This window comes from Puma concolor, chromosome C1 (assembly GCF_028749965.1).
Source record: "Puma concolor isolate L17-30 chromosome C1, mPumCon1.1.hap2, whole genome shotgun sequence".
In the NCBI taxonomy this organism is placed as follows: Eukaryota; Metazoa; Chordata; class Mammalia; order Carnivora; family Felidae; genus Puma; species Puma concolor.
The window spans coordinates 85522803-85539811 of record NC_141674.1 but is presented as its reverse complement, the minus strand read 5'-3'; the positions used below and the strand labels follow the sequence as shown (position 1 = coordinate 85539811).

Genomic DNA, 17009 nt, shown 5'->3' with positions numbered 1-17009 from the left:
TTCCAGTACCCTTGTATTAAGGAACAAAGTACAATTGCCACATAAATCATTGTCTCTTCTGTTATCTAGTTATATGTACGTGAACCATTTATAAATTGCAGTCTGCTTAAAAGCAGTGAGACTTTGTGAGGTTGAAACCATTTTTCAAAGCCATCATAAAATCTCGGTAACTCTTATAAATGTAAAATGTACCCAATTTCAGTAAAATCCATTTAAAACCTTTTTCTAATACTGTTTCCTTCCTAGAATGCTGACATTGTCCTATCATGAGATAAGCAGTCATGTGAAATGATAGAACTCACTTGGGTGAATAAGTAATTCACAATTAGGAAATCTACCAATTTAAATAATTAATGAACTGGAGACTCTGTTATCACATGACTGGTTATTTTAACAATTTAGGAATACCACACGTCACATAATACTGTAGAGCCTTGTACTAAACACAAACTCAACTTGCCTTAGAGCAGAAATCCAAGATTATAATAGAGCCGTACAAAGGAACTCCAAAAATTATAATGGACTTCTGCTTTAATGAAGGTTAAATTCTTGCTCAGCCATGGCTGTGAAGTGAATCAGAATTTAAAAATACTTTCTTCCAAATGACTCTCAGGCTATTGGGAATGTGGTCTGGTTTTCATTACTGCCGCTCTGCTAATTCAGTATAATTCCTGATAGTTATTGTCTCTCTCTTCTTGACTCTCTTCTGTAGGTATTCATTACATAAAACTTTTCTTGTTTCCTGCTTTATCTCTGATCTCTGTTATAAACAAGCCATGATATAATAGTATTTGTGAAATGAAATCAGTTGTCCTAACACCATTTTTTGAATAGTTCATTTTATCTTTGCTGCTTCAAAAGCCTCTTTATCATATATCAAACATTTATTAGTAAATCAAACTTTCTAGTTTATTTTTCCACGAATCTATTACTGTACTCATTGAAATTACTATAGCCTTATAATAGGTTATGAATTTTGATAGAGCATGATTCCCTTCCTGGCTGCCTTTTTCAGGAATTCTTGACTCTTTGTTATCTATCTGTTCTTCCAGATAAACTTTAGAAATGATTGTCAGATTCCATTAAAGATCCTGTTGGGGTTGTGATTGGAATTGCAATGAAATTTTAGATTAACTTGAAGAATAATCGACATCTTTGCAATAGAGAGTCTTTCTATCCAGAAGTATACTGGATATTCTATTGATTGAAATCCTGTGGTGTTCTTCAAGTCTTCATATAGGGTTTATATATACTTTTTGTTACTTTGTTTCTATGAATTTTATAGATTTTAATATGACCTATTGTGAATGGGATTATTTTTCTTACATTTTCTAAATTTGTTGGTATATAGGAAAATTATTTATTTTTGAATGTTTGTCTTGAATGTAGCCATCTAGTTTTCCAGTTGATTATTTTGGATTTTCTAGGTAAACATCATATTTTATGCAAATTATGAGGTTACATAGCCCTCATTTTTTGTCTTGTTTCATTGTATTACTTCTCCCAGAAAAATGTGGACTAGCAAGAATTCTTGTCTTGTTCCTGATTTTGACAGGAATACTTTTGATATTCCGTGTTGTGTCATGTTTATTGTATTTTCCTGGTGGATAACTTTTATGGTGTTCAGGAAATGATTTTTTCCTAACTTTACAGAGTTCATGTCATGAACATGTGCTGAATTTCATTTGCTGTCTGTCAGGCAGCAATTAAGATAATATTTTATCATTACTTTTATAGACTTCAGAATGGCAAATGGTCCTCACTTTCCTGGGATAAACCTTGCTTGGCCATGTTTTATAATACTCTGTTTTTTCAGATATTTAGTTTTGAGAGAGAGAGGGAGAACAGAGTATGAGTGGGGGAGGGGAAGAGAGAGAAGACACAGAATCTGAAGCAAGCTCTAGGCTGTGAGCTGTCAGCACAGAGCCCGATTTGGGGCTCAGACCCACGAACCGCAAGATAATGACCTGAGCTGAAGTTGGATGCTTAACCCACTGAGCCACCCAGGAGCCCCTATAATTCTTTTAATGCACAGTTGATTTGAATCACTAACATTTTATTTAAACTTTTTGCATCTATATTTATAGTTGATTTTGGTCTTTCGTTATAAGATTTTGTGTGTGTGTGTGTGTGTGTGTGTGTGTGTGTGCGCGCGCGCGCGCGCGCGCGCGCGCGCACGTGCACGCCTGCCTAGTTTTGGTTTCAGTGTTATGCTAATCTCATAGAATGAACTCTAGAAGAGCTTAAATAAGTATGAGTTTTTAAAGTTAATTTTTTTTTTAAATTTTATGATAGAACTCATGCACATAGCTGTCTGAGCCTTTAGAAATGGAAATATTTGACTAATTAAAAAAATTCTTCTACCGTTATTACTGTCCAGAGTTACTACTACTTCTTTGATGAAGTTTTATAATTCTAGACTTTTCTAGAAATTCATCCATTTCATTTCGATTTAAAAATTTTTTTTGTCTGACTTAAAGTTGTATATAGTATTTTCATATAATTTTAAAGAGTGTCTTCTATATTAGCAGTTGTGTCATCCTTTTTATTTCTGATACTGTTTGTGTTCTTTCTATTTTGTAGTCAGACTTGCCAAAAACAGTCAGTTTTCTTGGTCTTTTGCAGACTTGATTTTCCTGATTTTTAGACTTACTAGTTTGTTAATTTCTACCTTTATTTTTAATCTATCTTCCTTCCTGCTTTCTTTGGTTATATTTTGTTGTAAACACCTCTTGAATTACATGATTATTGCAATACTTTAAGTCTTTTTTTTTTTAAAGGATTCTTTTAAGATGATAAAAGCCTCTTTTGAATACTACCTTGATTGTATCACATGTGTTTTGATATGAAATGCCTTCATTGTTATTCATTTTAAAGAAGACTTTTAAATTTTGGTTTCCTATTTAACCTGAAGGTTATTTAGAAAAGTAGTTTTGGAAATATCTAGGTGGGTCATTTTTTCCTTAGATTTTGTTGTTAATTTTTCACTTTGTTCCATTTTGGATAGATACTTACCTGTATCCTGTATAATTATTTCTTTTCTGGAAATTATTGAGATGTGGTCTGTGGTTTAATACGTATTTCATTGGGATAAGGATTCCTATGTGTCTGTTGTATCAAATTTCTTCGTTATTTCTATTTGTTTTGACACCTGCATTGTATCCTAAAAATAATATGTTCTGTGATTTATTCTCTTAATGAGGGACATCTAGCTTACCTAATTTTTTTGTTTTGCCAGCATTAAAAAAAACTCTTTTGTGAACATGTTTGTACATTATATCTTTGGTTAAAAGGGAATATTTCTGTAGGATAGATTCCCAGATTCACATACATACATAGTCACATACCAAACTAATTGGAATAATTCTATGCATTCAAAGATTTAATCTTATACATAATAAATAATAACATATCCTTAATTTGTTTACATCACTGTTATTGGGGGTTTGGTCTATTAGTCAAACCCTGTCTGAATTGACCATATGCCAAATAATACAGCATCAAATGCTTTTGTTTGTCTTCTATCCACTTCCTTTGTCCAGGTCCAATTTCTGTTAGTTTAGTCTAGGACTCCAGATTTTAAAAAATATGTAGTATCTTTCAAGAATTATATTTGACATTTTCAGTGATTTTTAATCATAGTATCAGTGATCGTTTTGACTTCACAGCGTTTGGTCTCTTGCATACCCCCAGCTCTTTTACCATGATCTCCATTCTTCTTCTTCTTCTTCTTCTTCTTCTTCTTCTTCTTCTTCTTCTTCTTCTTCTTCTAATGTTTATTTATTTATTTTGAGAGACAGAGAGCATGATCAGGGGAGAGGCAGAGAGAAAGGGAGAGAGAATCCCAAGCGGGCTCTGTGCTAAGCAGCATAGAGCCTGACATGGAGCTCAATTTTATAAACTGTGAGATCATGACCTGAGTCCAAATCGACTTAACCAACTGAGCCACTCAGACACTCTATAACTTCTCCATTCTTAGTCCTCATTTTGATTCACCTCTCTTTTTTGTTTTTTAACATTTATTCATTCTTGAGAGTGAGACAGAGCATGAGCAGGGGAGGGGCAGAGAGAGAGGGAGACACAGAATCTGAAGCAGGCTCCAGGTTCTGAGCTGTCAGCACAGGGCCCGACGTGGGGCTCGAACTCACGGACTGCGAGATCATGACCTGAGCTGAAGTCAGACGCTTAACCGACTGAGCCACCCAGGCACCCCTGTGATTCATCTCTCTTTAAAACATTTTTTTAACATTTATTTATTTTTGAGAGACAGAGCACGAGTGGGGAAGGAGCAGAGAGAGAGAGAGGGAGACACAGAATGCGAAGCAGGTTCCAGGCTCTGAGCTGTCAGCATGGAGCCTGAGGCGGGGCTTGAACTTGTGAACCACAAGATGATTACCTGAGCTGAAGTCCTGAAGTCGGATGCTTAACTGACTGAGCCACTCAGGCGCCCCTTGATTCATCTCTTCATTGGCTAAATTATCTCTTTAGCTTTTTTCAAGAAGATCGTATATACTTGAATATACATTTATGTGGCTTTTGCATATGAATGGCATCTCTGACAATATTTATTTTTTATTACCTTAAGAAGTTTTGTTTCTATGTCATGGCGCTGTCTTTCTATTCCTCCTCTCCTAAGGAAGTAATTCTTCTTCATTTTCTTTTTAAAAATTTCAGGTCGAATATATAAGCATTCTCAGCAACCTTTGATTACATATGAGAAACATAATGTGACAGACTATCCAAAGAATGTGGGAGGCTCCCGTTCTTTATTTCTTCTGAAGGCTCATGGTAAGTCACCTGTAGAGCATTATTATGTTTTGTGGAATAAATTTACCTGATGGCTCAGTGCTGGCTGGATAAGGAATGGTACTGAGCTTTATTTATTTATTTATTTATTTTTAAATGTTTATTTATATTTGAGAGAGAGCATGAATGGGGGAGGGTCAGAGAGGGGGTAGACAGAGGATCTGAAGTGGGCTCTGCACTGACAACGGGGAGCCTGATGCGGAGCTGGAACCCATGAACCATGAGATCATGACCTGAGCTGAAGTCGGATGCTCAACCCACTGAGCCATCCAAGTGCCCCAGTAGTGGGCATAATTTAGCAAAATGTTCATAAGTCTTCTATGTTCAAATATTAACACTTGCAGGTAGCAGCGTCTATCTTAATGTTTGCAAATTTTTATTAAAAGTAGAGAGTAGGGATCATTCAGTGGTTTTAACCCTGGCTGTACTTTAAAATCACTAATGGAGCTTTTAAGACATCTGTAATTTTTCAAGAGTGCCCTAGTTGTTTCTAACTGTAGCCAGAGTTAAGTATCACTGGGTTAATCAGTTTAATTTTTGTGAGACCTTAATTATGACATTTATTAAAATAAAGGCTTATAATAGAAGAGTGCTTTGTGATTTTGATTATTTAACAGTAGTTTAGTCTCAAAGATACAGTTTTGTTGAACTGATCAGTGTACAAAGTATTTGAGGGTATACAAATTACTCAGTGCTGTACATAAATATTGTATACTTAAAATGATGAAATTAACTATGTTGGAAGAGCAGTCGTCTAAAAACAAGGCTCTGGTTCTACAGATAAAAGTTTATTCCATTTGAAAAGTAGCCTGTTTTATTTTCGAAAAGATGGGATTTAAAAGTAGGGGAAGAGTATAGTGTATACTATACTATTCTTCAATACTAGTATTGGGTGGGGGGATATTTCCTTATTTGGTATATTTCCTTTATATTCTTCAGTTATTCCTTCCAGTAGAGTTTCAATAAATGTCATCATAGTTAAGCTTGAAAATAACTTTATTATTGATAATTTGCTTCTAGTAGTAGCTCCAGTTTGACAGTAATGGGATTCACATGTAACATGCCTATTTGTTTTTCATTGTTTATTGGAATGAGAAGTGAGAAGGTGCTGAGATACCTGCAGAAGGGCTGTCTTAGTGTAATGGTTAAGAGCACAGTTGCTGAAGCCAGAGTGGGTTTGAATCCCGACTTTGTAACCTTAGGTGTTACTTACTTAACTTCACTATTCTTTAGTTTCCCCAACCGGTAAAGGCGGAATACTAATTGTGACTACTTCATGGGATTGTTGTAAACATCAATTAGATTAATACACGTAAAGCTCTTAGTGCCTGGCACGCAGTAGGAGCTACGGAAGTTTCGCTATTAGGAGTAGTGGTGGTGGTGGTAAAACTATGATATATAGGGAGTTGTTGGGTTATGCTTACATTCACTGAATGTATTTTGTTCGCTGTTTTCTATGTTCCGAGCACTTGGCTTGGTCATGTAAGAAACAGCTTGGTTTGTGATGTCAACCATTCAATTTTTTCACCCACAGGTGCTTTAATGTTTGTGGCATGGATGACTACTGTTAGCATAGGTGTGCTCATGGCTCGGTTCTTCAAATTTGTTTGGGCAAAGCCTGTTTTTGGTCAAGCAGCTTGGTTTCAGGTAGGTGGGAGAAAAAGCTTCATGCAATTTCCATATTCTTTAAACATTGCAACATGAAAACTTATGTAGTATGTTTCTTTTTCTTTCTTTGTTTTTTTTTTTTTGGTGGTTTACAGTTGTAGTTTTGGAATCCTAATAATTTCTTCATTTTGCCCTTTGATTTCCTAACCAACTGAAAATAGACATAAGATACTTGATGGAGGTCAAAATAGAGACAGCTTTAATGAGGTTCAGGGTGGATTAGAGAATGTCTCGGGGCCATGTGCATTCATTCCTTTGTAACATAGACTTTGAGACACAAAAGATCCTGACTTACATGTCTGTTTGGCCAAGGGGAGAGCCTGGAAGAACGTTCACTTCCTGCACTGAGTATAGATGAGTCAAGGAGGATAGGAGAGCAGAAGAAAGAAATAGTGGGGGTTAATGCATTTCTAAGCAGGGATCTGTCCTGGTTGTTGCCAGTGAGTGGTTAGACTGTTCCTATCTCACTAATCAAGATCATCTATCTCCTCTGTGTGTAGGAAGAGGAGCCAGAAGTGTTCCTTTTCATGCTGCACCTTTGCATGGGATGAGGAAGCAGTCTCCTAGTAGAAAGACAAGAGTCAGTAAGCACTCCTCAAAACAAAGGAAAACAAACTGTATCTTTCATGTGTCATGGAGTGTAGATAGTTGCACGTATAGTGGAATATTAGTAATTATGTGTTGAGCTAGAATGTACACATCTGCTTTTGAAAAAAATACTGCTTATTGAAACAGTTTTAACTTTATAAGGGGTATTCTTGAAACTTTATATTCATATAAATTTGTAGTGTTTAAAACTTTCCTCATCTAACCTCATTTCTCACTATTGGCTGGCAGAGTCAATCTGTTTTATTTGTCCTTACTACTGCTGTGTGCTTTGCTGCTGTCTGTCTCTGCCTTTGGCTTCTCTGTCTTTCTCTCTCTGCCTCTGTTTCTCTCTCATCTGTTCGTGTGGATATTCCCAACTGGAAAATTCTTTGTGTCTTTGCTTTACCAATTCAAATTCTCCACTGCTTTTAAAACTATGATGTGTACATATATGGTGTGATATGTAGAGTGATTATATGTCCTTTCCCTGGGATAGTTTTGGTTTGCACCATTTATCCTGGCATACTCAACTGTTACTCCACTCTCAATATTCTCAGGATTTAGACTATGAATTGACACTTCATATATGTTTCTCTGATCTACTCAGTTGTTTCCTAAGCTCCTTGGGAGACAGCTCTGTTTCCTTGCTGTCTCATTGTATCTGGTAGAGCACTGTGCTTGGTGGTGATACTTAATAAAGGAAGGAAATGAAGGACTTGGCAAGTAGGTGTGCTCCGTGTGTGAAATATCCATTCCTGCTGCTCGTGCTGGTGAAGTCTTCGCAAATGCTTTGGAACGATGGGCATGGCAGCTTAGAATTTTCTTTAAAGTTCATTTAGTAAAATATTTTAAAACTCACTGCAAACTGTGATTAGATGTCAGTCAAATGCATGCCTTCAGGGAATCTCGCCCCATGATTTTTTCCCCACACTTATGCCAACTACTTTCACTTACATGGTTGACTGTCTTCTCATGGTGTCATTTCACCCTTGCAGGTACATCGGACGCTCATGCTCACTACTACTGCCCTCACCTGCATTGCTTTTGTTCTGCCTTTTATTTACAGAAGAGGCTGGAGTTGGGTAAGTATCTCTTCAGCAGGATTTTTTTTTTTAATATAAATTCATTTTGATGACCAAGGAGATTGCTGTTTTATACTCACATGGATGGGTAAAAAGATATTTCTGCATACATCTCTCTTCTTTCCTTTTTTAATCATCTGGTGACTATTCCAGATGGCTGGGGGTCAGGGACAGAGCGAGGATGTTGTTGTGGATAACTGGGTAATGAAATATATTTTTAGGCTACATCAAATGTTACATATACTCTACATAGCTTGGGTGAATTTTCTCACTGTGGAGTGGTGAAAATTCAAAGTGTGATATCTAAGGAATGTGAACACTGTAAGTGGTTTTCTCTAACTCACACTATGATTACCACTAAGCTAACATGAGAGCCAGGATATTTACTGGTATGTTCACTGGTGTATCTTAAGCACCCAGAGCAGATTCTGGTACATAGTAGGTCCTCAGTAATTATTGAATGAAGGGGTAAGGCTTATTGAAAACAAGCGATGTACCCAAGGTCAGAACCTGTGCTCTTTTGTAAAACTTTTCCAGTTTTACAGCCAGTCAGAATTCAATATCAAAATTCAATACAGTAAAACCTTGGATTGTGAGTAACTCATTCTGTGAGTGTTCTGTAAGACAAGTAGACATTTCTAATAAATTTTAACTTCACAAATGTGCGATGTCTTGTAATACAAGTAGCACCTGATGCTGAATGTCACATGATCACCACTGAGCCAATGATTCTTGAAATTCGCTTTGATATACAAGTGCTTTGGATTACAAGCCTGTTTCTGGAACAAATTATGTTCTCAAACCAAGGTTTTACTGTATTTCACTTTGGGCTGTTGCCGTAAGGGCAAGACTAATGAATCTTGGGTCACTAAGAAACCTCCCTCCTGCTTTTTAGGTAGTTTCTAGATTGGCCGACCTATTTTTTAAAAAAAAAAATTTTTTTTTTAACGTTTATTAATTTTTGAGACAGAGAGAGACAAAGCATGAATGGGGGAGGGTCAGAGAGAGAGGGAGACACAGAATCCGAAACAGGCTTCAGGCTCTGAGCAGTCAGCACAGAACCCGACGCGGGGCTCGAACTCATGGACCGCGAGATCGTGACCTGAGCCAAAGTCAGACGCTTAACCGACAGAGCCACCCAGGCGCCCCGGCCGACCTATTTTTTAAAGGAAATTATGAAGATTTTCTGATATGAACTTTATTTTATTCAGGTATTTGGGTCAAGGGTTAATACTTCTTATATAAACTCTGTAGTTTGCACTCTTGGCAGTTTATGATTAGGATAGTATAAAGGGAATAGTATAGTAGCAACGTCACAGGCTTTCTGAGAATTGAGAGTTAAATAGCTGAAAGTACTTAGGCTAGTTTCCTGTGTATTCTAAGCAAATACAAGAATTTTGTGGCAGTTGTTACTGTTGTTTTATGAGATAGAGGCACTCTCCTTCTCCATGGTCCTGGTTATCATTTTATCTGTGTATAACTGAGTCCATGGCTTGAAAGTGTTTTTCTAATGTTCTTTTGTCAGCTTATTGTTCCTGTTTACCAAAGCTTCCTATCATGGCTTGGAAACCACTATATCCTTCTTCTAGATCACAGATTTTAGAGTCTACCCAAGCACGGCAGTCAGTGACAACAGACTGTAATATTCCCCCATCTAAACATGTCACAGGTTAGAGCATCTCCTTAGTCCCTCTCTTAAGTTTTTAAGTGGAAAAATTGTGCTAAGTGCTAAATGTGCTAAAACTGTTTGCTCTTTTGAGCAGACATACAGCATCTCTAAGAGAGGGGTGGAGCCGAAACTGTTGAGATACTTTGTTGATGGTCTTTTCTCGGGTTAGACCTTCATTCTGAACAGAGGAGATAAGATTTGAATGCAGTGGCTATATAGGCTATTCATTTAATCAATATTCATTGAGTGACTAAGGTTCTATTAAGCACTTGAGTTATAAGGAATCATATATAGAACCTTTATCTCAGGAAAACACAGAGGTCTGAACAAATAATTACCATACATTGGGATGATTGCTCCTGACATGAGGATACTAACTAGTCCTGGGTGGGGTGTACTGGTCTGGTGTTGGTGATCACCTAACATCCTAATGGGGGAGAGGCAGCGCTCCGCATGGCTGCCACCACCACCATTTACACACTGTGTGGCATTGGACACATTGCTTGATATCTCTAAGTTTCGGTTCCTCATTTTAGAAATGGGATATTGATCATATGACTTCACTCATATGAGGACCTTAAGATGTAAAACAGATGAACATAAGGGAAGGGAAGCAAAAGTAATATAAAAACAGGGAGGGGGACAAAACACAAGAGACTCTTAAATATGGAGAACAAACAAAGGGTTGCTGGAGGGGTTGTGGGAGGGGGGGATGGGCTAAATGGGTAAGGGGCACTAAGGAATCTACTCCTGAAATCATTGTTGCACTATATGCTAATGAACTTGGATGTAAATTAAAAAAATAAATTAAATAAAAAAATTTAAAAAAATAAAGGTGGGATATTGATAACTGTCAAGCATTGTAGTGAGCATTAGTAATAATGTCTATCAAGTATGTGCTTGGTATAAAGTAGGCACTCAGTGAATGGTACCTATTATTAATAATAAATGTTTAAAGCTACAGAAAAACACTAAGAGTACATCTGTGTGTATTATTTTTAACATGAGGATTTAAACTGATGGGCGAGATCGAGATTATTGAAATGATGTAACTTTGTTCAGTATGCAGGTTATCACCCATACCTTGGCTGTATAGTGATGGTTTTAGCAGTTCTTCAGCCTCTTCTGGCAGCCTTCAGGCCACCTTTATATGACCCCAGGTACTTATAGCTTTTTAAAAATTTTTTTAAATGTTTATTTATTTAGTTTGAGAGAGAGAGAGAGGGAGAGAGAGAGCATGCACATGCACATGGGAGAGGAGCAGAAAGAGAGGGAGAGAGAGAATCCCAAGCAGGCTCCATGCTGTCAGCATAGAGCCTGATGCGGGGCTCGATCTCATGAACCACAGGTGAGATCATGACCTGAGCTGAAATCAAGAGTTAGACACTTAACAGACTGAGCCACTCAGGCACCCTGAGTACTTATCGCTTTTATATATAAATGGCCTTAACATTATTTGGCAAACTAATTCCTTTTTAAGTGAAAATCCTTTGCACTTTATGAAATTCAGTGATAAATTATATTTACTTTAAAAGGTTTTAAAGCGTATTTCAGATATCTAATTCTCAGGTGCATGCTTTTTATTCTCTTGGGAATTAATTGTAGTTCTGTCTCTTTTGAGAATACTGATTGGTTCTTTATTTGGTAGAAGGCAAATGTTTAACTGGACGCACTGGAGTATGGGAACAGCTGCTAGAATAATAGCAGGTAAGTAATTGTGATGCCACTTATTCATACATAATTGCTGGTTGTTTATATTGCAAGTTGTAATTTGGATTAAATGATTTTTAGATGTATTGGTAATTCGAGTAATTGGTTGTTGAGGGGAAATCAACCTTAAACATTGAAATCCAGAAAGTAATTTCTAGAGGTAACTATTTAAGTTGTTATTTCAGTTTTAAGTTTAAGGTTTTTAAAATTGCTTTAAAACTTTCCTTCTAAGACTTTTTTTTTTAGCATTTGCCTTTGCCAGCAGAATAAGCAAGCTATGCTAATGGCCAAATGCTCAAGTTGAGGGTCATTTGTGAGTTGGGCTGAGGTGGGCTGTCTGCAGGTCTTTTCCATGGGGATGGTACCTTCCAGGGAAGGTGATTGTCAAAAGTCAAGCACAGTTATCCAGTATATTTTTACGTGTTATATAATAAATTCCTAAACTGACATCTCCTACTCTCACATTTCTGTAGTCTTTGGGGGTTCTTCACGGAGGGAGGAGTATAGTTAGCAATGATTTCCATACTTTTCTCCCTTCCAACATTGCAGACTTAAAGCTTTTTGGAAAGTTTGAGTGTCTCTTTTTAAACAATTGGTGGATCATGATTATAATTTCCCATCTGACCGTTTCTAGTCTTACAATAAAAAAAGATTAAATTAACTATTTGGTCTTAAATATTAATCTAATTCATCTCTTACTGTGTTTTAGTTGATATAGTTCACACACGTACACACATAATTATCTCTCTTGGTGGTGACTACATTTGAATATATATATTTTTCTTCTAAATGTAGTGGCAGCAATGTTCCTGGGAATGGATTTACCAGGACTGAACCTTCCTGGCCCATGGAAAACCTATGCAATGACTGGATTTGTAGCCTGGCATGTTGGGACTGAAATTGTCCTGGAGATACATGCTTACCGACTTTCTCGAAAAGGTAGCCTGCTCAAAAAGCCATGTTACGTAGAATCACTTTTATACAAACTCTTGGAATGTAATTAGTTTCTAGATGCTAGTGGTTGACGCTTACATGATAGCTCACTGAAAATGTCTGTGGTGATTAGTCAGTGTTAGAACTCGTGGAAATATTCTGTCTTTGTGTTTTATACTCATTAGTATTAGAATTTGTGAGTAAAAAGGGGAACGATTTTAGGTTTTGGGGAAGAAGTCTTTTTTCAGTAAGTACTTTTTATTTTGATGCTGGTCTGAAGGCAGTACACACTGAGGTTCCTGAATGCGTGGAGCTGAGGGAACCCAGAAACGGAGGAAGAAGAGCTGCCCAAAGTCAACAGAGGGCAAAGCTGCAGACAGATTTTACCTGTTTGATAAATGTGCTGTGTGCTATCACTTAGGTTTTCAATATACATAATTTATAGCTGCCTAACTAGGCAGGCTAGATAGGAAGAACTTACTTTGCCCAAGCTTTCTGGTGGCAAGGTCCATTTTGGTTTTGGTGCCAAAGATACCTGTAGCCATTAGGAATCAAGATACCTATAGCCATTAGGAGTGGACAAATTAGTAGAGAGTGGGTGGTGACATTCTTTAAAAATTTTTTTTATTGTTTTTTATTTTTTGAGAGAGAGAAAGCAAGCTGGGGAGGGGCAGAGAGAGAGAGAGAGAGAGACAGAGAGAGAAAGAGAATCGGAAGCAGGCTCCAGGCTCTGAGCTGTCAGCACAGAGCCCGACGTGGGCTCAAAATCTCAAACTGTGAGATCATGACCTGAGCCAAAGTCAGAGGCTTAACTGACTGAGCCACTCAGGCACCCCGAGAGTGGGTGACATTTTAAACTAGCTTGGTTTCTGGGCTGTGTCCTTTGTATCTTATTTAGTTTCCAACCCCCGAAATGGTAAGTAAAGGTGGCCTTCTAAAAACAAAACCTCTTTGTTGTGAATCTATGAGCTTTTCAGAGCCGAGTAGTAAAAATCTATCCTGCCATTTTTGGTCCTTGATAGGGTCACATAGATGGGGTTTTTGATGACTACTGAATTATGGTGTGCTGTTTAAAATACATATATACTTAAAATGTGGTTTGTTAAGACACTGATATGGTGTTTATTGACCAGAAGAGGCATGTTTTAAGTCCCTTGACAAATGTGTGCTGTAGCCAGTCTGTCCCAATTTGTGAGAGCCTTATATATTCAGGAAGTTTGTAACGCTTAGTAGCTTGAAATGGGAGAATATATACCCTGGAAATCAGCAAATGCTACACATCACTTTTTTTTTTTTTTTTTTGAGAATTAGTTTATTGGCATACTCACTGGCCTCATAAACTTATGTTGTTGTTCTTGACAGTTGAAATATTGGATGATGCCAGAATTCAGATCCTTCAGTCATTTACTGTAGCTGAAGCGGAAGTAAGTACTCCTTTTCTTACTTATTGACACAAACCTTAATGATAGTCGTTTCTTTCTTTCATATCTCAATTTTTCTTTCAGGGACATGCTTTTAAAAAGGTGGCGTTAGCAGTTTATATCTGTGGGAATGTGACTTTTCTCATCATATTCTTATCTGCAATCAATCATCTATGAGCAAGCAAAGACCTTGGCTTTGCAGACCAGATGATAATTATCATTAAGCCAAAGAAACTTGAAGCCGGTATGTACCGACTGCCTGGAACGTATTCATGAATTCTAATTTGGAAGACCAGGCCATGTCTGTAGAGGAATTCCGAAGTATGGTCCTTAGGGATCAGCTTTCAGCAGGGTCCTATGGATTCGAAAAAGGATATCAAGCCTTTGTGTGTGATTCTGAGTGTTACCAAGGAAAGTTGTACTTGAGGAGAAGTGATTATCAAATATTTTCTATGATGAGATTTTTAGAATGTTAGCATTTAAGAAAATAACTGTTTGGAAAGGCAGAAATGATGTCATTTGGATGAAATGGGGATTCTATTAAGGTACGTGTATTTTGGGCTATAAAGGTGCTGTGGTACTTTAAAGAAACCATCTATACTTGTTTATCAGGATGGTTTTTCTTAGGACTTTTTGTGAAACTATGTTTTCCAGTACAGTGTTTTGGACATGTCCTTTTTTCTGTGTGTTCTGTTACTTCTCTGGTAAAGGTGGAGGTGGGGTTAACATTGTATTCACATTTAATTATATGTGAATATTATAGTTTCTTTCTTAGTGATGAAATGCAAGTATGCATCTTCTGCTTAAGACTGTATTTATATGGGCGCCTGGGTGGCTCATTTGGTTAAGCCTCCGACTCTTGATTTTAGCTCAGGTCATGATCTCATGGTTCGTGAGTTTGAGCCCCACACTGGGCTCTGTGCTAACAGCGCTGAGCCTGCTTGGGATTCTCTCTCTCTCCTTTTCTCTCTGCCTCTCCTCTGTGCTGCTTGTGCTCTCTCTCTCAAAATAAATAAATAAACATTTAGTAAAAATGCTCTATTTATATATTCAGTAAAATGATATTTTATATGTGAATTGTTTTGAGTGTAAGATTCAAGTCCTAGCTTTTGGAGATTGTAGACTTGCATTTCAAAATTAATAAAATTTACCCTTGTAAATATATTTAAGAGCTACTCTCTTTCTTTGTGGTAATAAATAATATGGGTGGATCTTTTTTGTTAGAAGTTCCTGATGCTGTAATGAATTAGAACGTCAGTGTTGTTTTCCTTCCTACTCTAATCTCTTTTTTTAGTGGCTGGGTTTCCTATTTGCTACGAGGACTTCTAACCAGTGGGTGGCACCATAATACCAAAGTACTGCTTTGTTTCTGTTTCATTGTGCTGTCACTCATTTCTAGTACTTGGATAATACCATGGAGTGGCAATTCCCTTAATTCCGCCAACTCTTAATTTGTATTTGAAAAGTTTCTGCCTTTTTTTTGGTGGGGTAAGGGGTTTGGGGTTGTGAGTTAGAAACTGAAATTAGGGACTGTTATTATTTTTCCTGGTTACATTTCTGTTTGTTTTCTAATCATGATTATTTGTAACAATTGCTTGATAGTTCCCTTTACATTCATCTGACTCTGTAACAAATGAATATAACTATTTTAATCAGAGGAAATAAACAAAACTGGACATTGCAAAAAGAAGCTTAGGAAGGCATATTTTATCTTTTAGGCATTCTTTCTGATTGTTATAGTTTCTGCTTGGTCTGAGGACCTAATTTGTATTTGGTGTTAATAATAGCCTTAGCTGTGTATCCTATTGTATCCTACATCTTTTATGGGGTAAAATGATATGGAAGTTTTATTTTTGTTCCTTATGTAAGTGTTTATCATAAATAGTTTAGGGTTGAGATGTGAATCTTCTGTGTTCATGGTCTGTGCCAGGCTACTTACAGTTTCAATTTTTTTAAAATAGTTTCATTAATTTTTTTTAGTATAGGAAACTGTATACTAAAATATTTTCCTCCAGTTTTCAATTATAAGGGGCTTAAAGGTTAATAAATTTTAATACAAGTTTCTTTGTACATGACAAAGAAAAATTCTTTTAAGGGGAAAATGAACCTGTTGTGTTTGGTTTTCAAGTATATGGACTTACTGAATTTCCAGCACCGAGGTTAAGATATTTTAACTTTTTCTTTTTAACTGGTTCATCTTTTCGCACTATTTTGATATATCATCAATTAACATATAGAATTCTCCAAAAAGTCTTTAATCTTGATAGATGCCATTTTATTAATACCAAATTATGATTTTTCTGTTTATGAATTGTTAATATCCACAGATTGAAAAATGCCTATTCTTCACTCCTGTCATCATTTCTTCTTGTTTTTGTAATAAAGTTTTTTTTAACTTCCTTTGCTAGGAGTGATTGTTAAACTAAATGCCTTTAGATCTTCATCAGTGTTGCTGCTGAAGTTATCAAAATCAAAACTTTTAAGGGTGTCTGAGTGGCCCAGTTGTTAAGAGCTTAAGCGTTGAACTCTTGATTTTGGCATAGGTCATGAACTCTCACAGTCTTGAGATCATATGGCTCGTGCTGGGTGTGGAGCCTGCTTAAGATTCTCTCTCTTGCGCACTTGGGAGGCTCAGTTGGTTAAGCGTCAGACTTCTTGGCTCAAGTCATGATGCCCCGGTCTGTCAGTTTAAGCCCTGCATTGGGTGAGCTTGTGCCCCACTTCTAGTGAGCACGAGCCCTGCTTCCAGTGAGAGCACGAGCACACTTCGATTGAACGGGAGCCCTGCTGTGGCTGAGCATGAGCCCCACCGCTTTGCTTGAGCGGGAGCCCTGCTGCGGGTGAGCTCGAGCCCTGCTTCCAGTGAGAGCACGAGCCCCGCTTCGGTTGAGCGGAAGCCCTGCTGCGGGTGAGCACGAACACTGCTTCCAGTGAGAGCACGAGCCCCGCTTCGGTTGAGCGGAAGCCCTGCTGCGGGTGAGCACGAGCCCTGCTTCCGGTGAGCACGAGCCCTGCTTCGGTTGAGCGGGAGCCCTGCTGCGGGTGAGCACGAGCCCTGCTTCCGGTGAGCACGAGCCCCGCTTCCAGTGAAAGCAGGAGCCCCGCTTCGGTTGAGCGGAAGCCCTGATGCGG

At 37.5% G+C, this 17009-nt stretch overlaps 1 protein-coding gene across 6 annotated transcripts in view; it reads left to right on the top strand.

Annotated features, from left to right (window-relative positions):
• FRRS1 (ferric chelate reductase 1) overlaps positions 1 to 16276 on the top strand; it is a 105299-nt gene extending 89023 nt beyond the window's left edge. For all 6 annotated transcript variants that reach the window (XM_086717660.1, XM_086717661.1, XM_086717659.1 and 3 more), the window contains 8 exons: positions 4675 to 4788; positions 6341 to 6453; positions 8058 to 8144; positions 10876 to 10973; positions 11462 to 11520; positions 12319 to 12462; positions 13819 to 13880; positions 13962 to 16276. In XM_086717660.1, coding sequence (XP_086573786.1) covers positions 4675 to 4788; positions 6341 to 6453; positions 8058 to 8144; positions 10876 to 10973; positions 11462 to 11520; positions 12319 to 12462; positions 13819 to 13880; positions 13962 to 14054 — 770 coding nt within the window. In that variant the 3' untranslated portion in view covers positions 14055 to 16276. The remainder of the gene's footprint in view (positions 1 to 4674; positions 4789 to 6340; positions 6454 to 8057; positions 8145 to 10875; positions 10974 to 11461; positions 11521 to 12318; positions 12463 to 13818; positions 13881 to 13961) is intronic.
• The last annotated feature ends 733 nt before the right edge of the window (positions 16277 to 17009 follow it).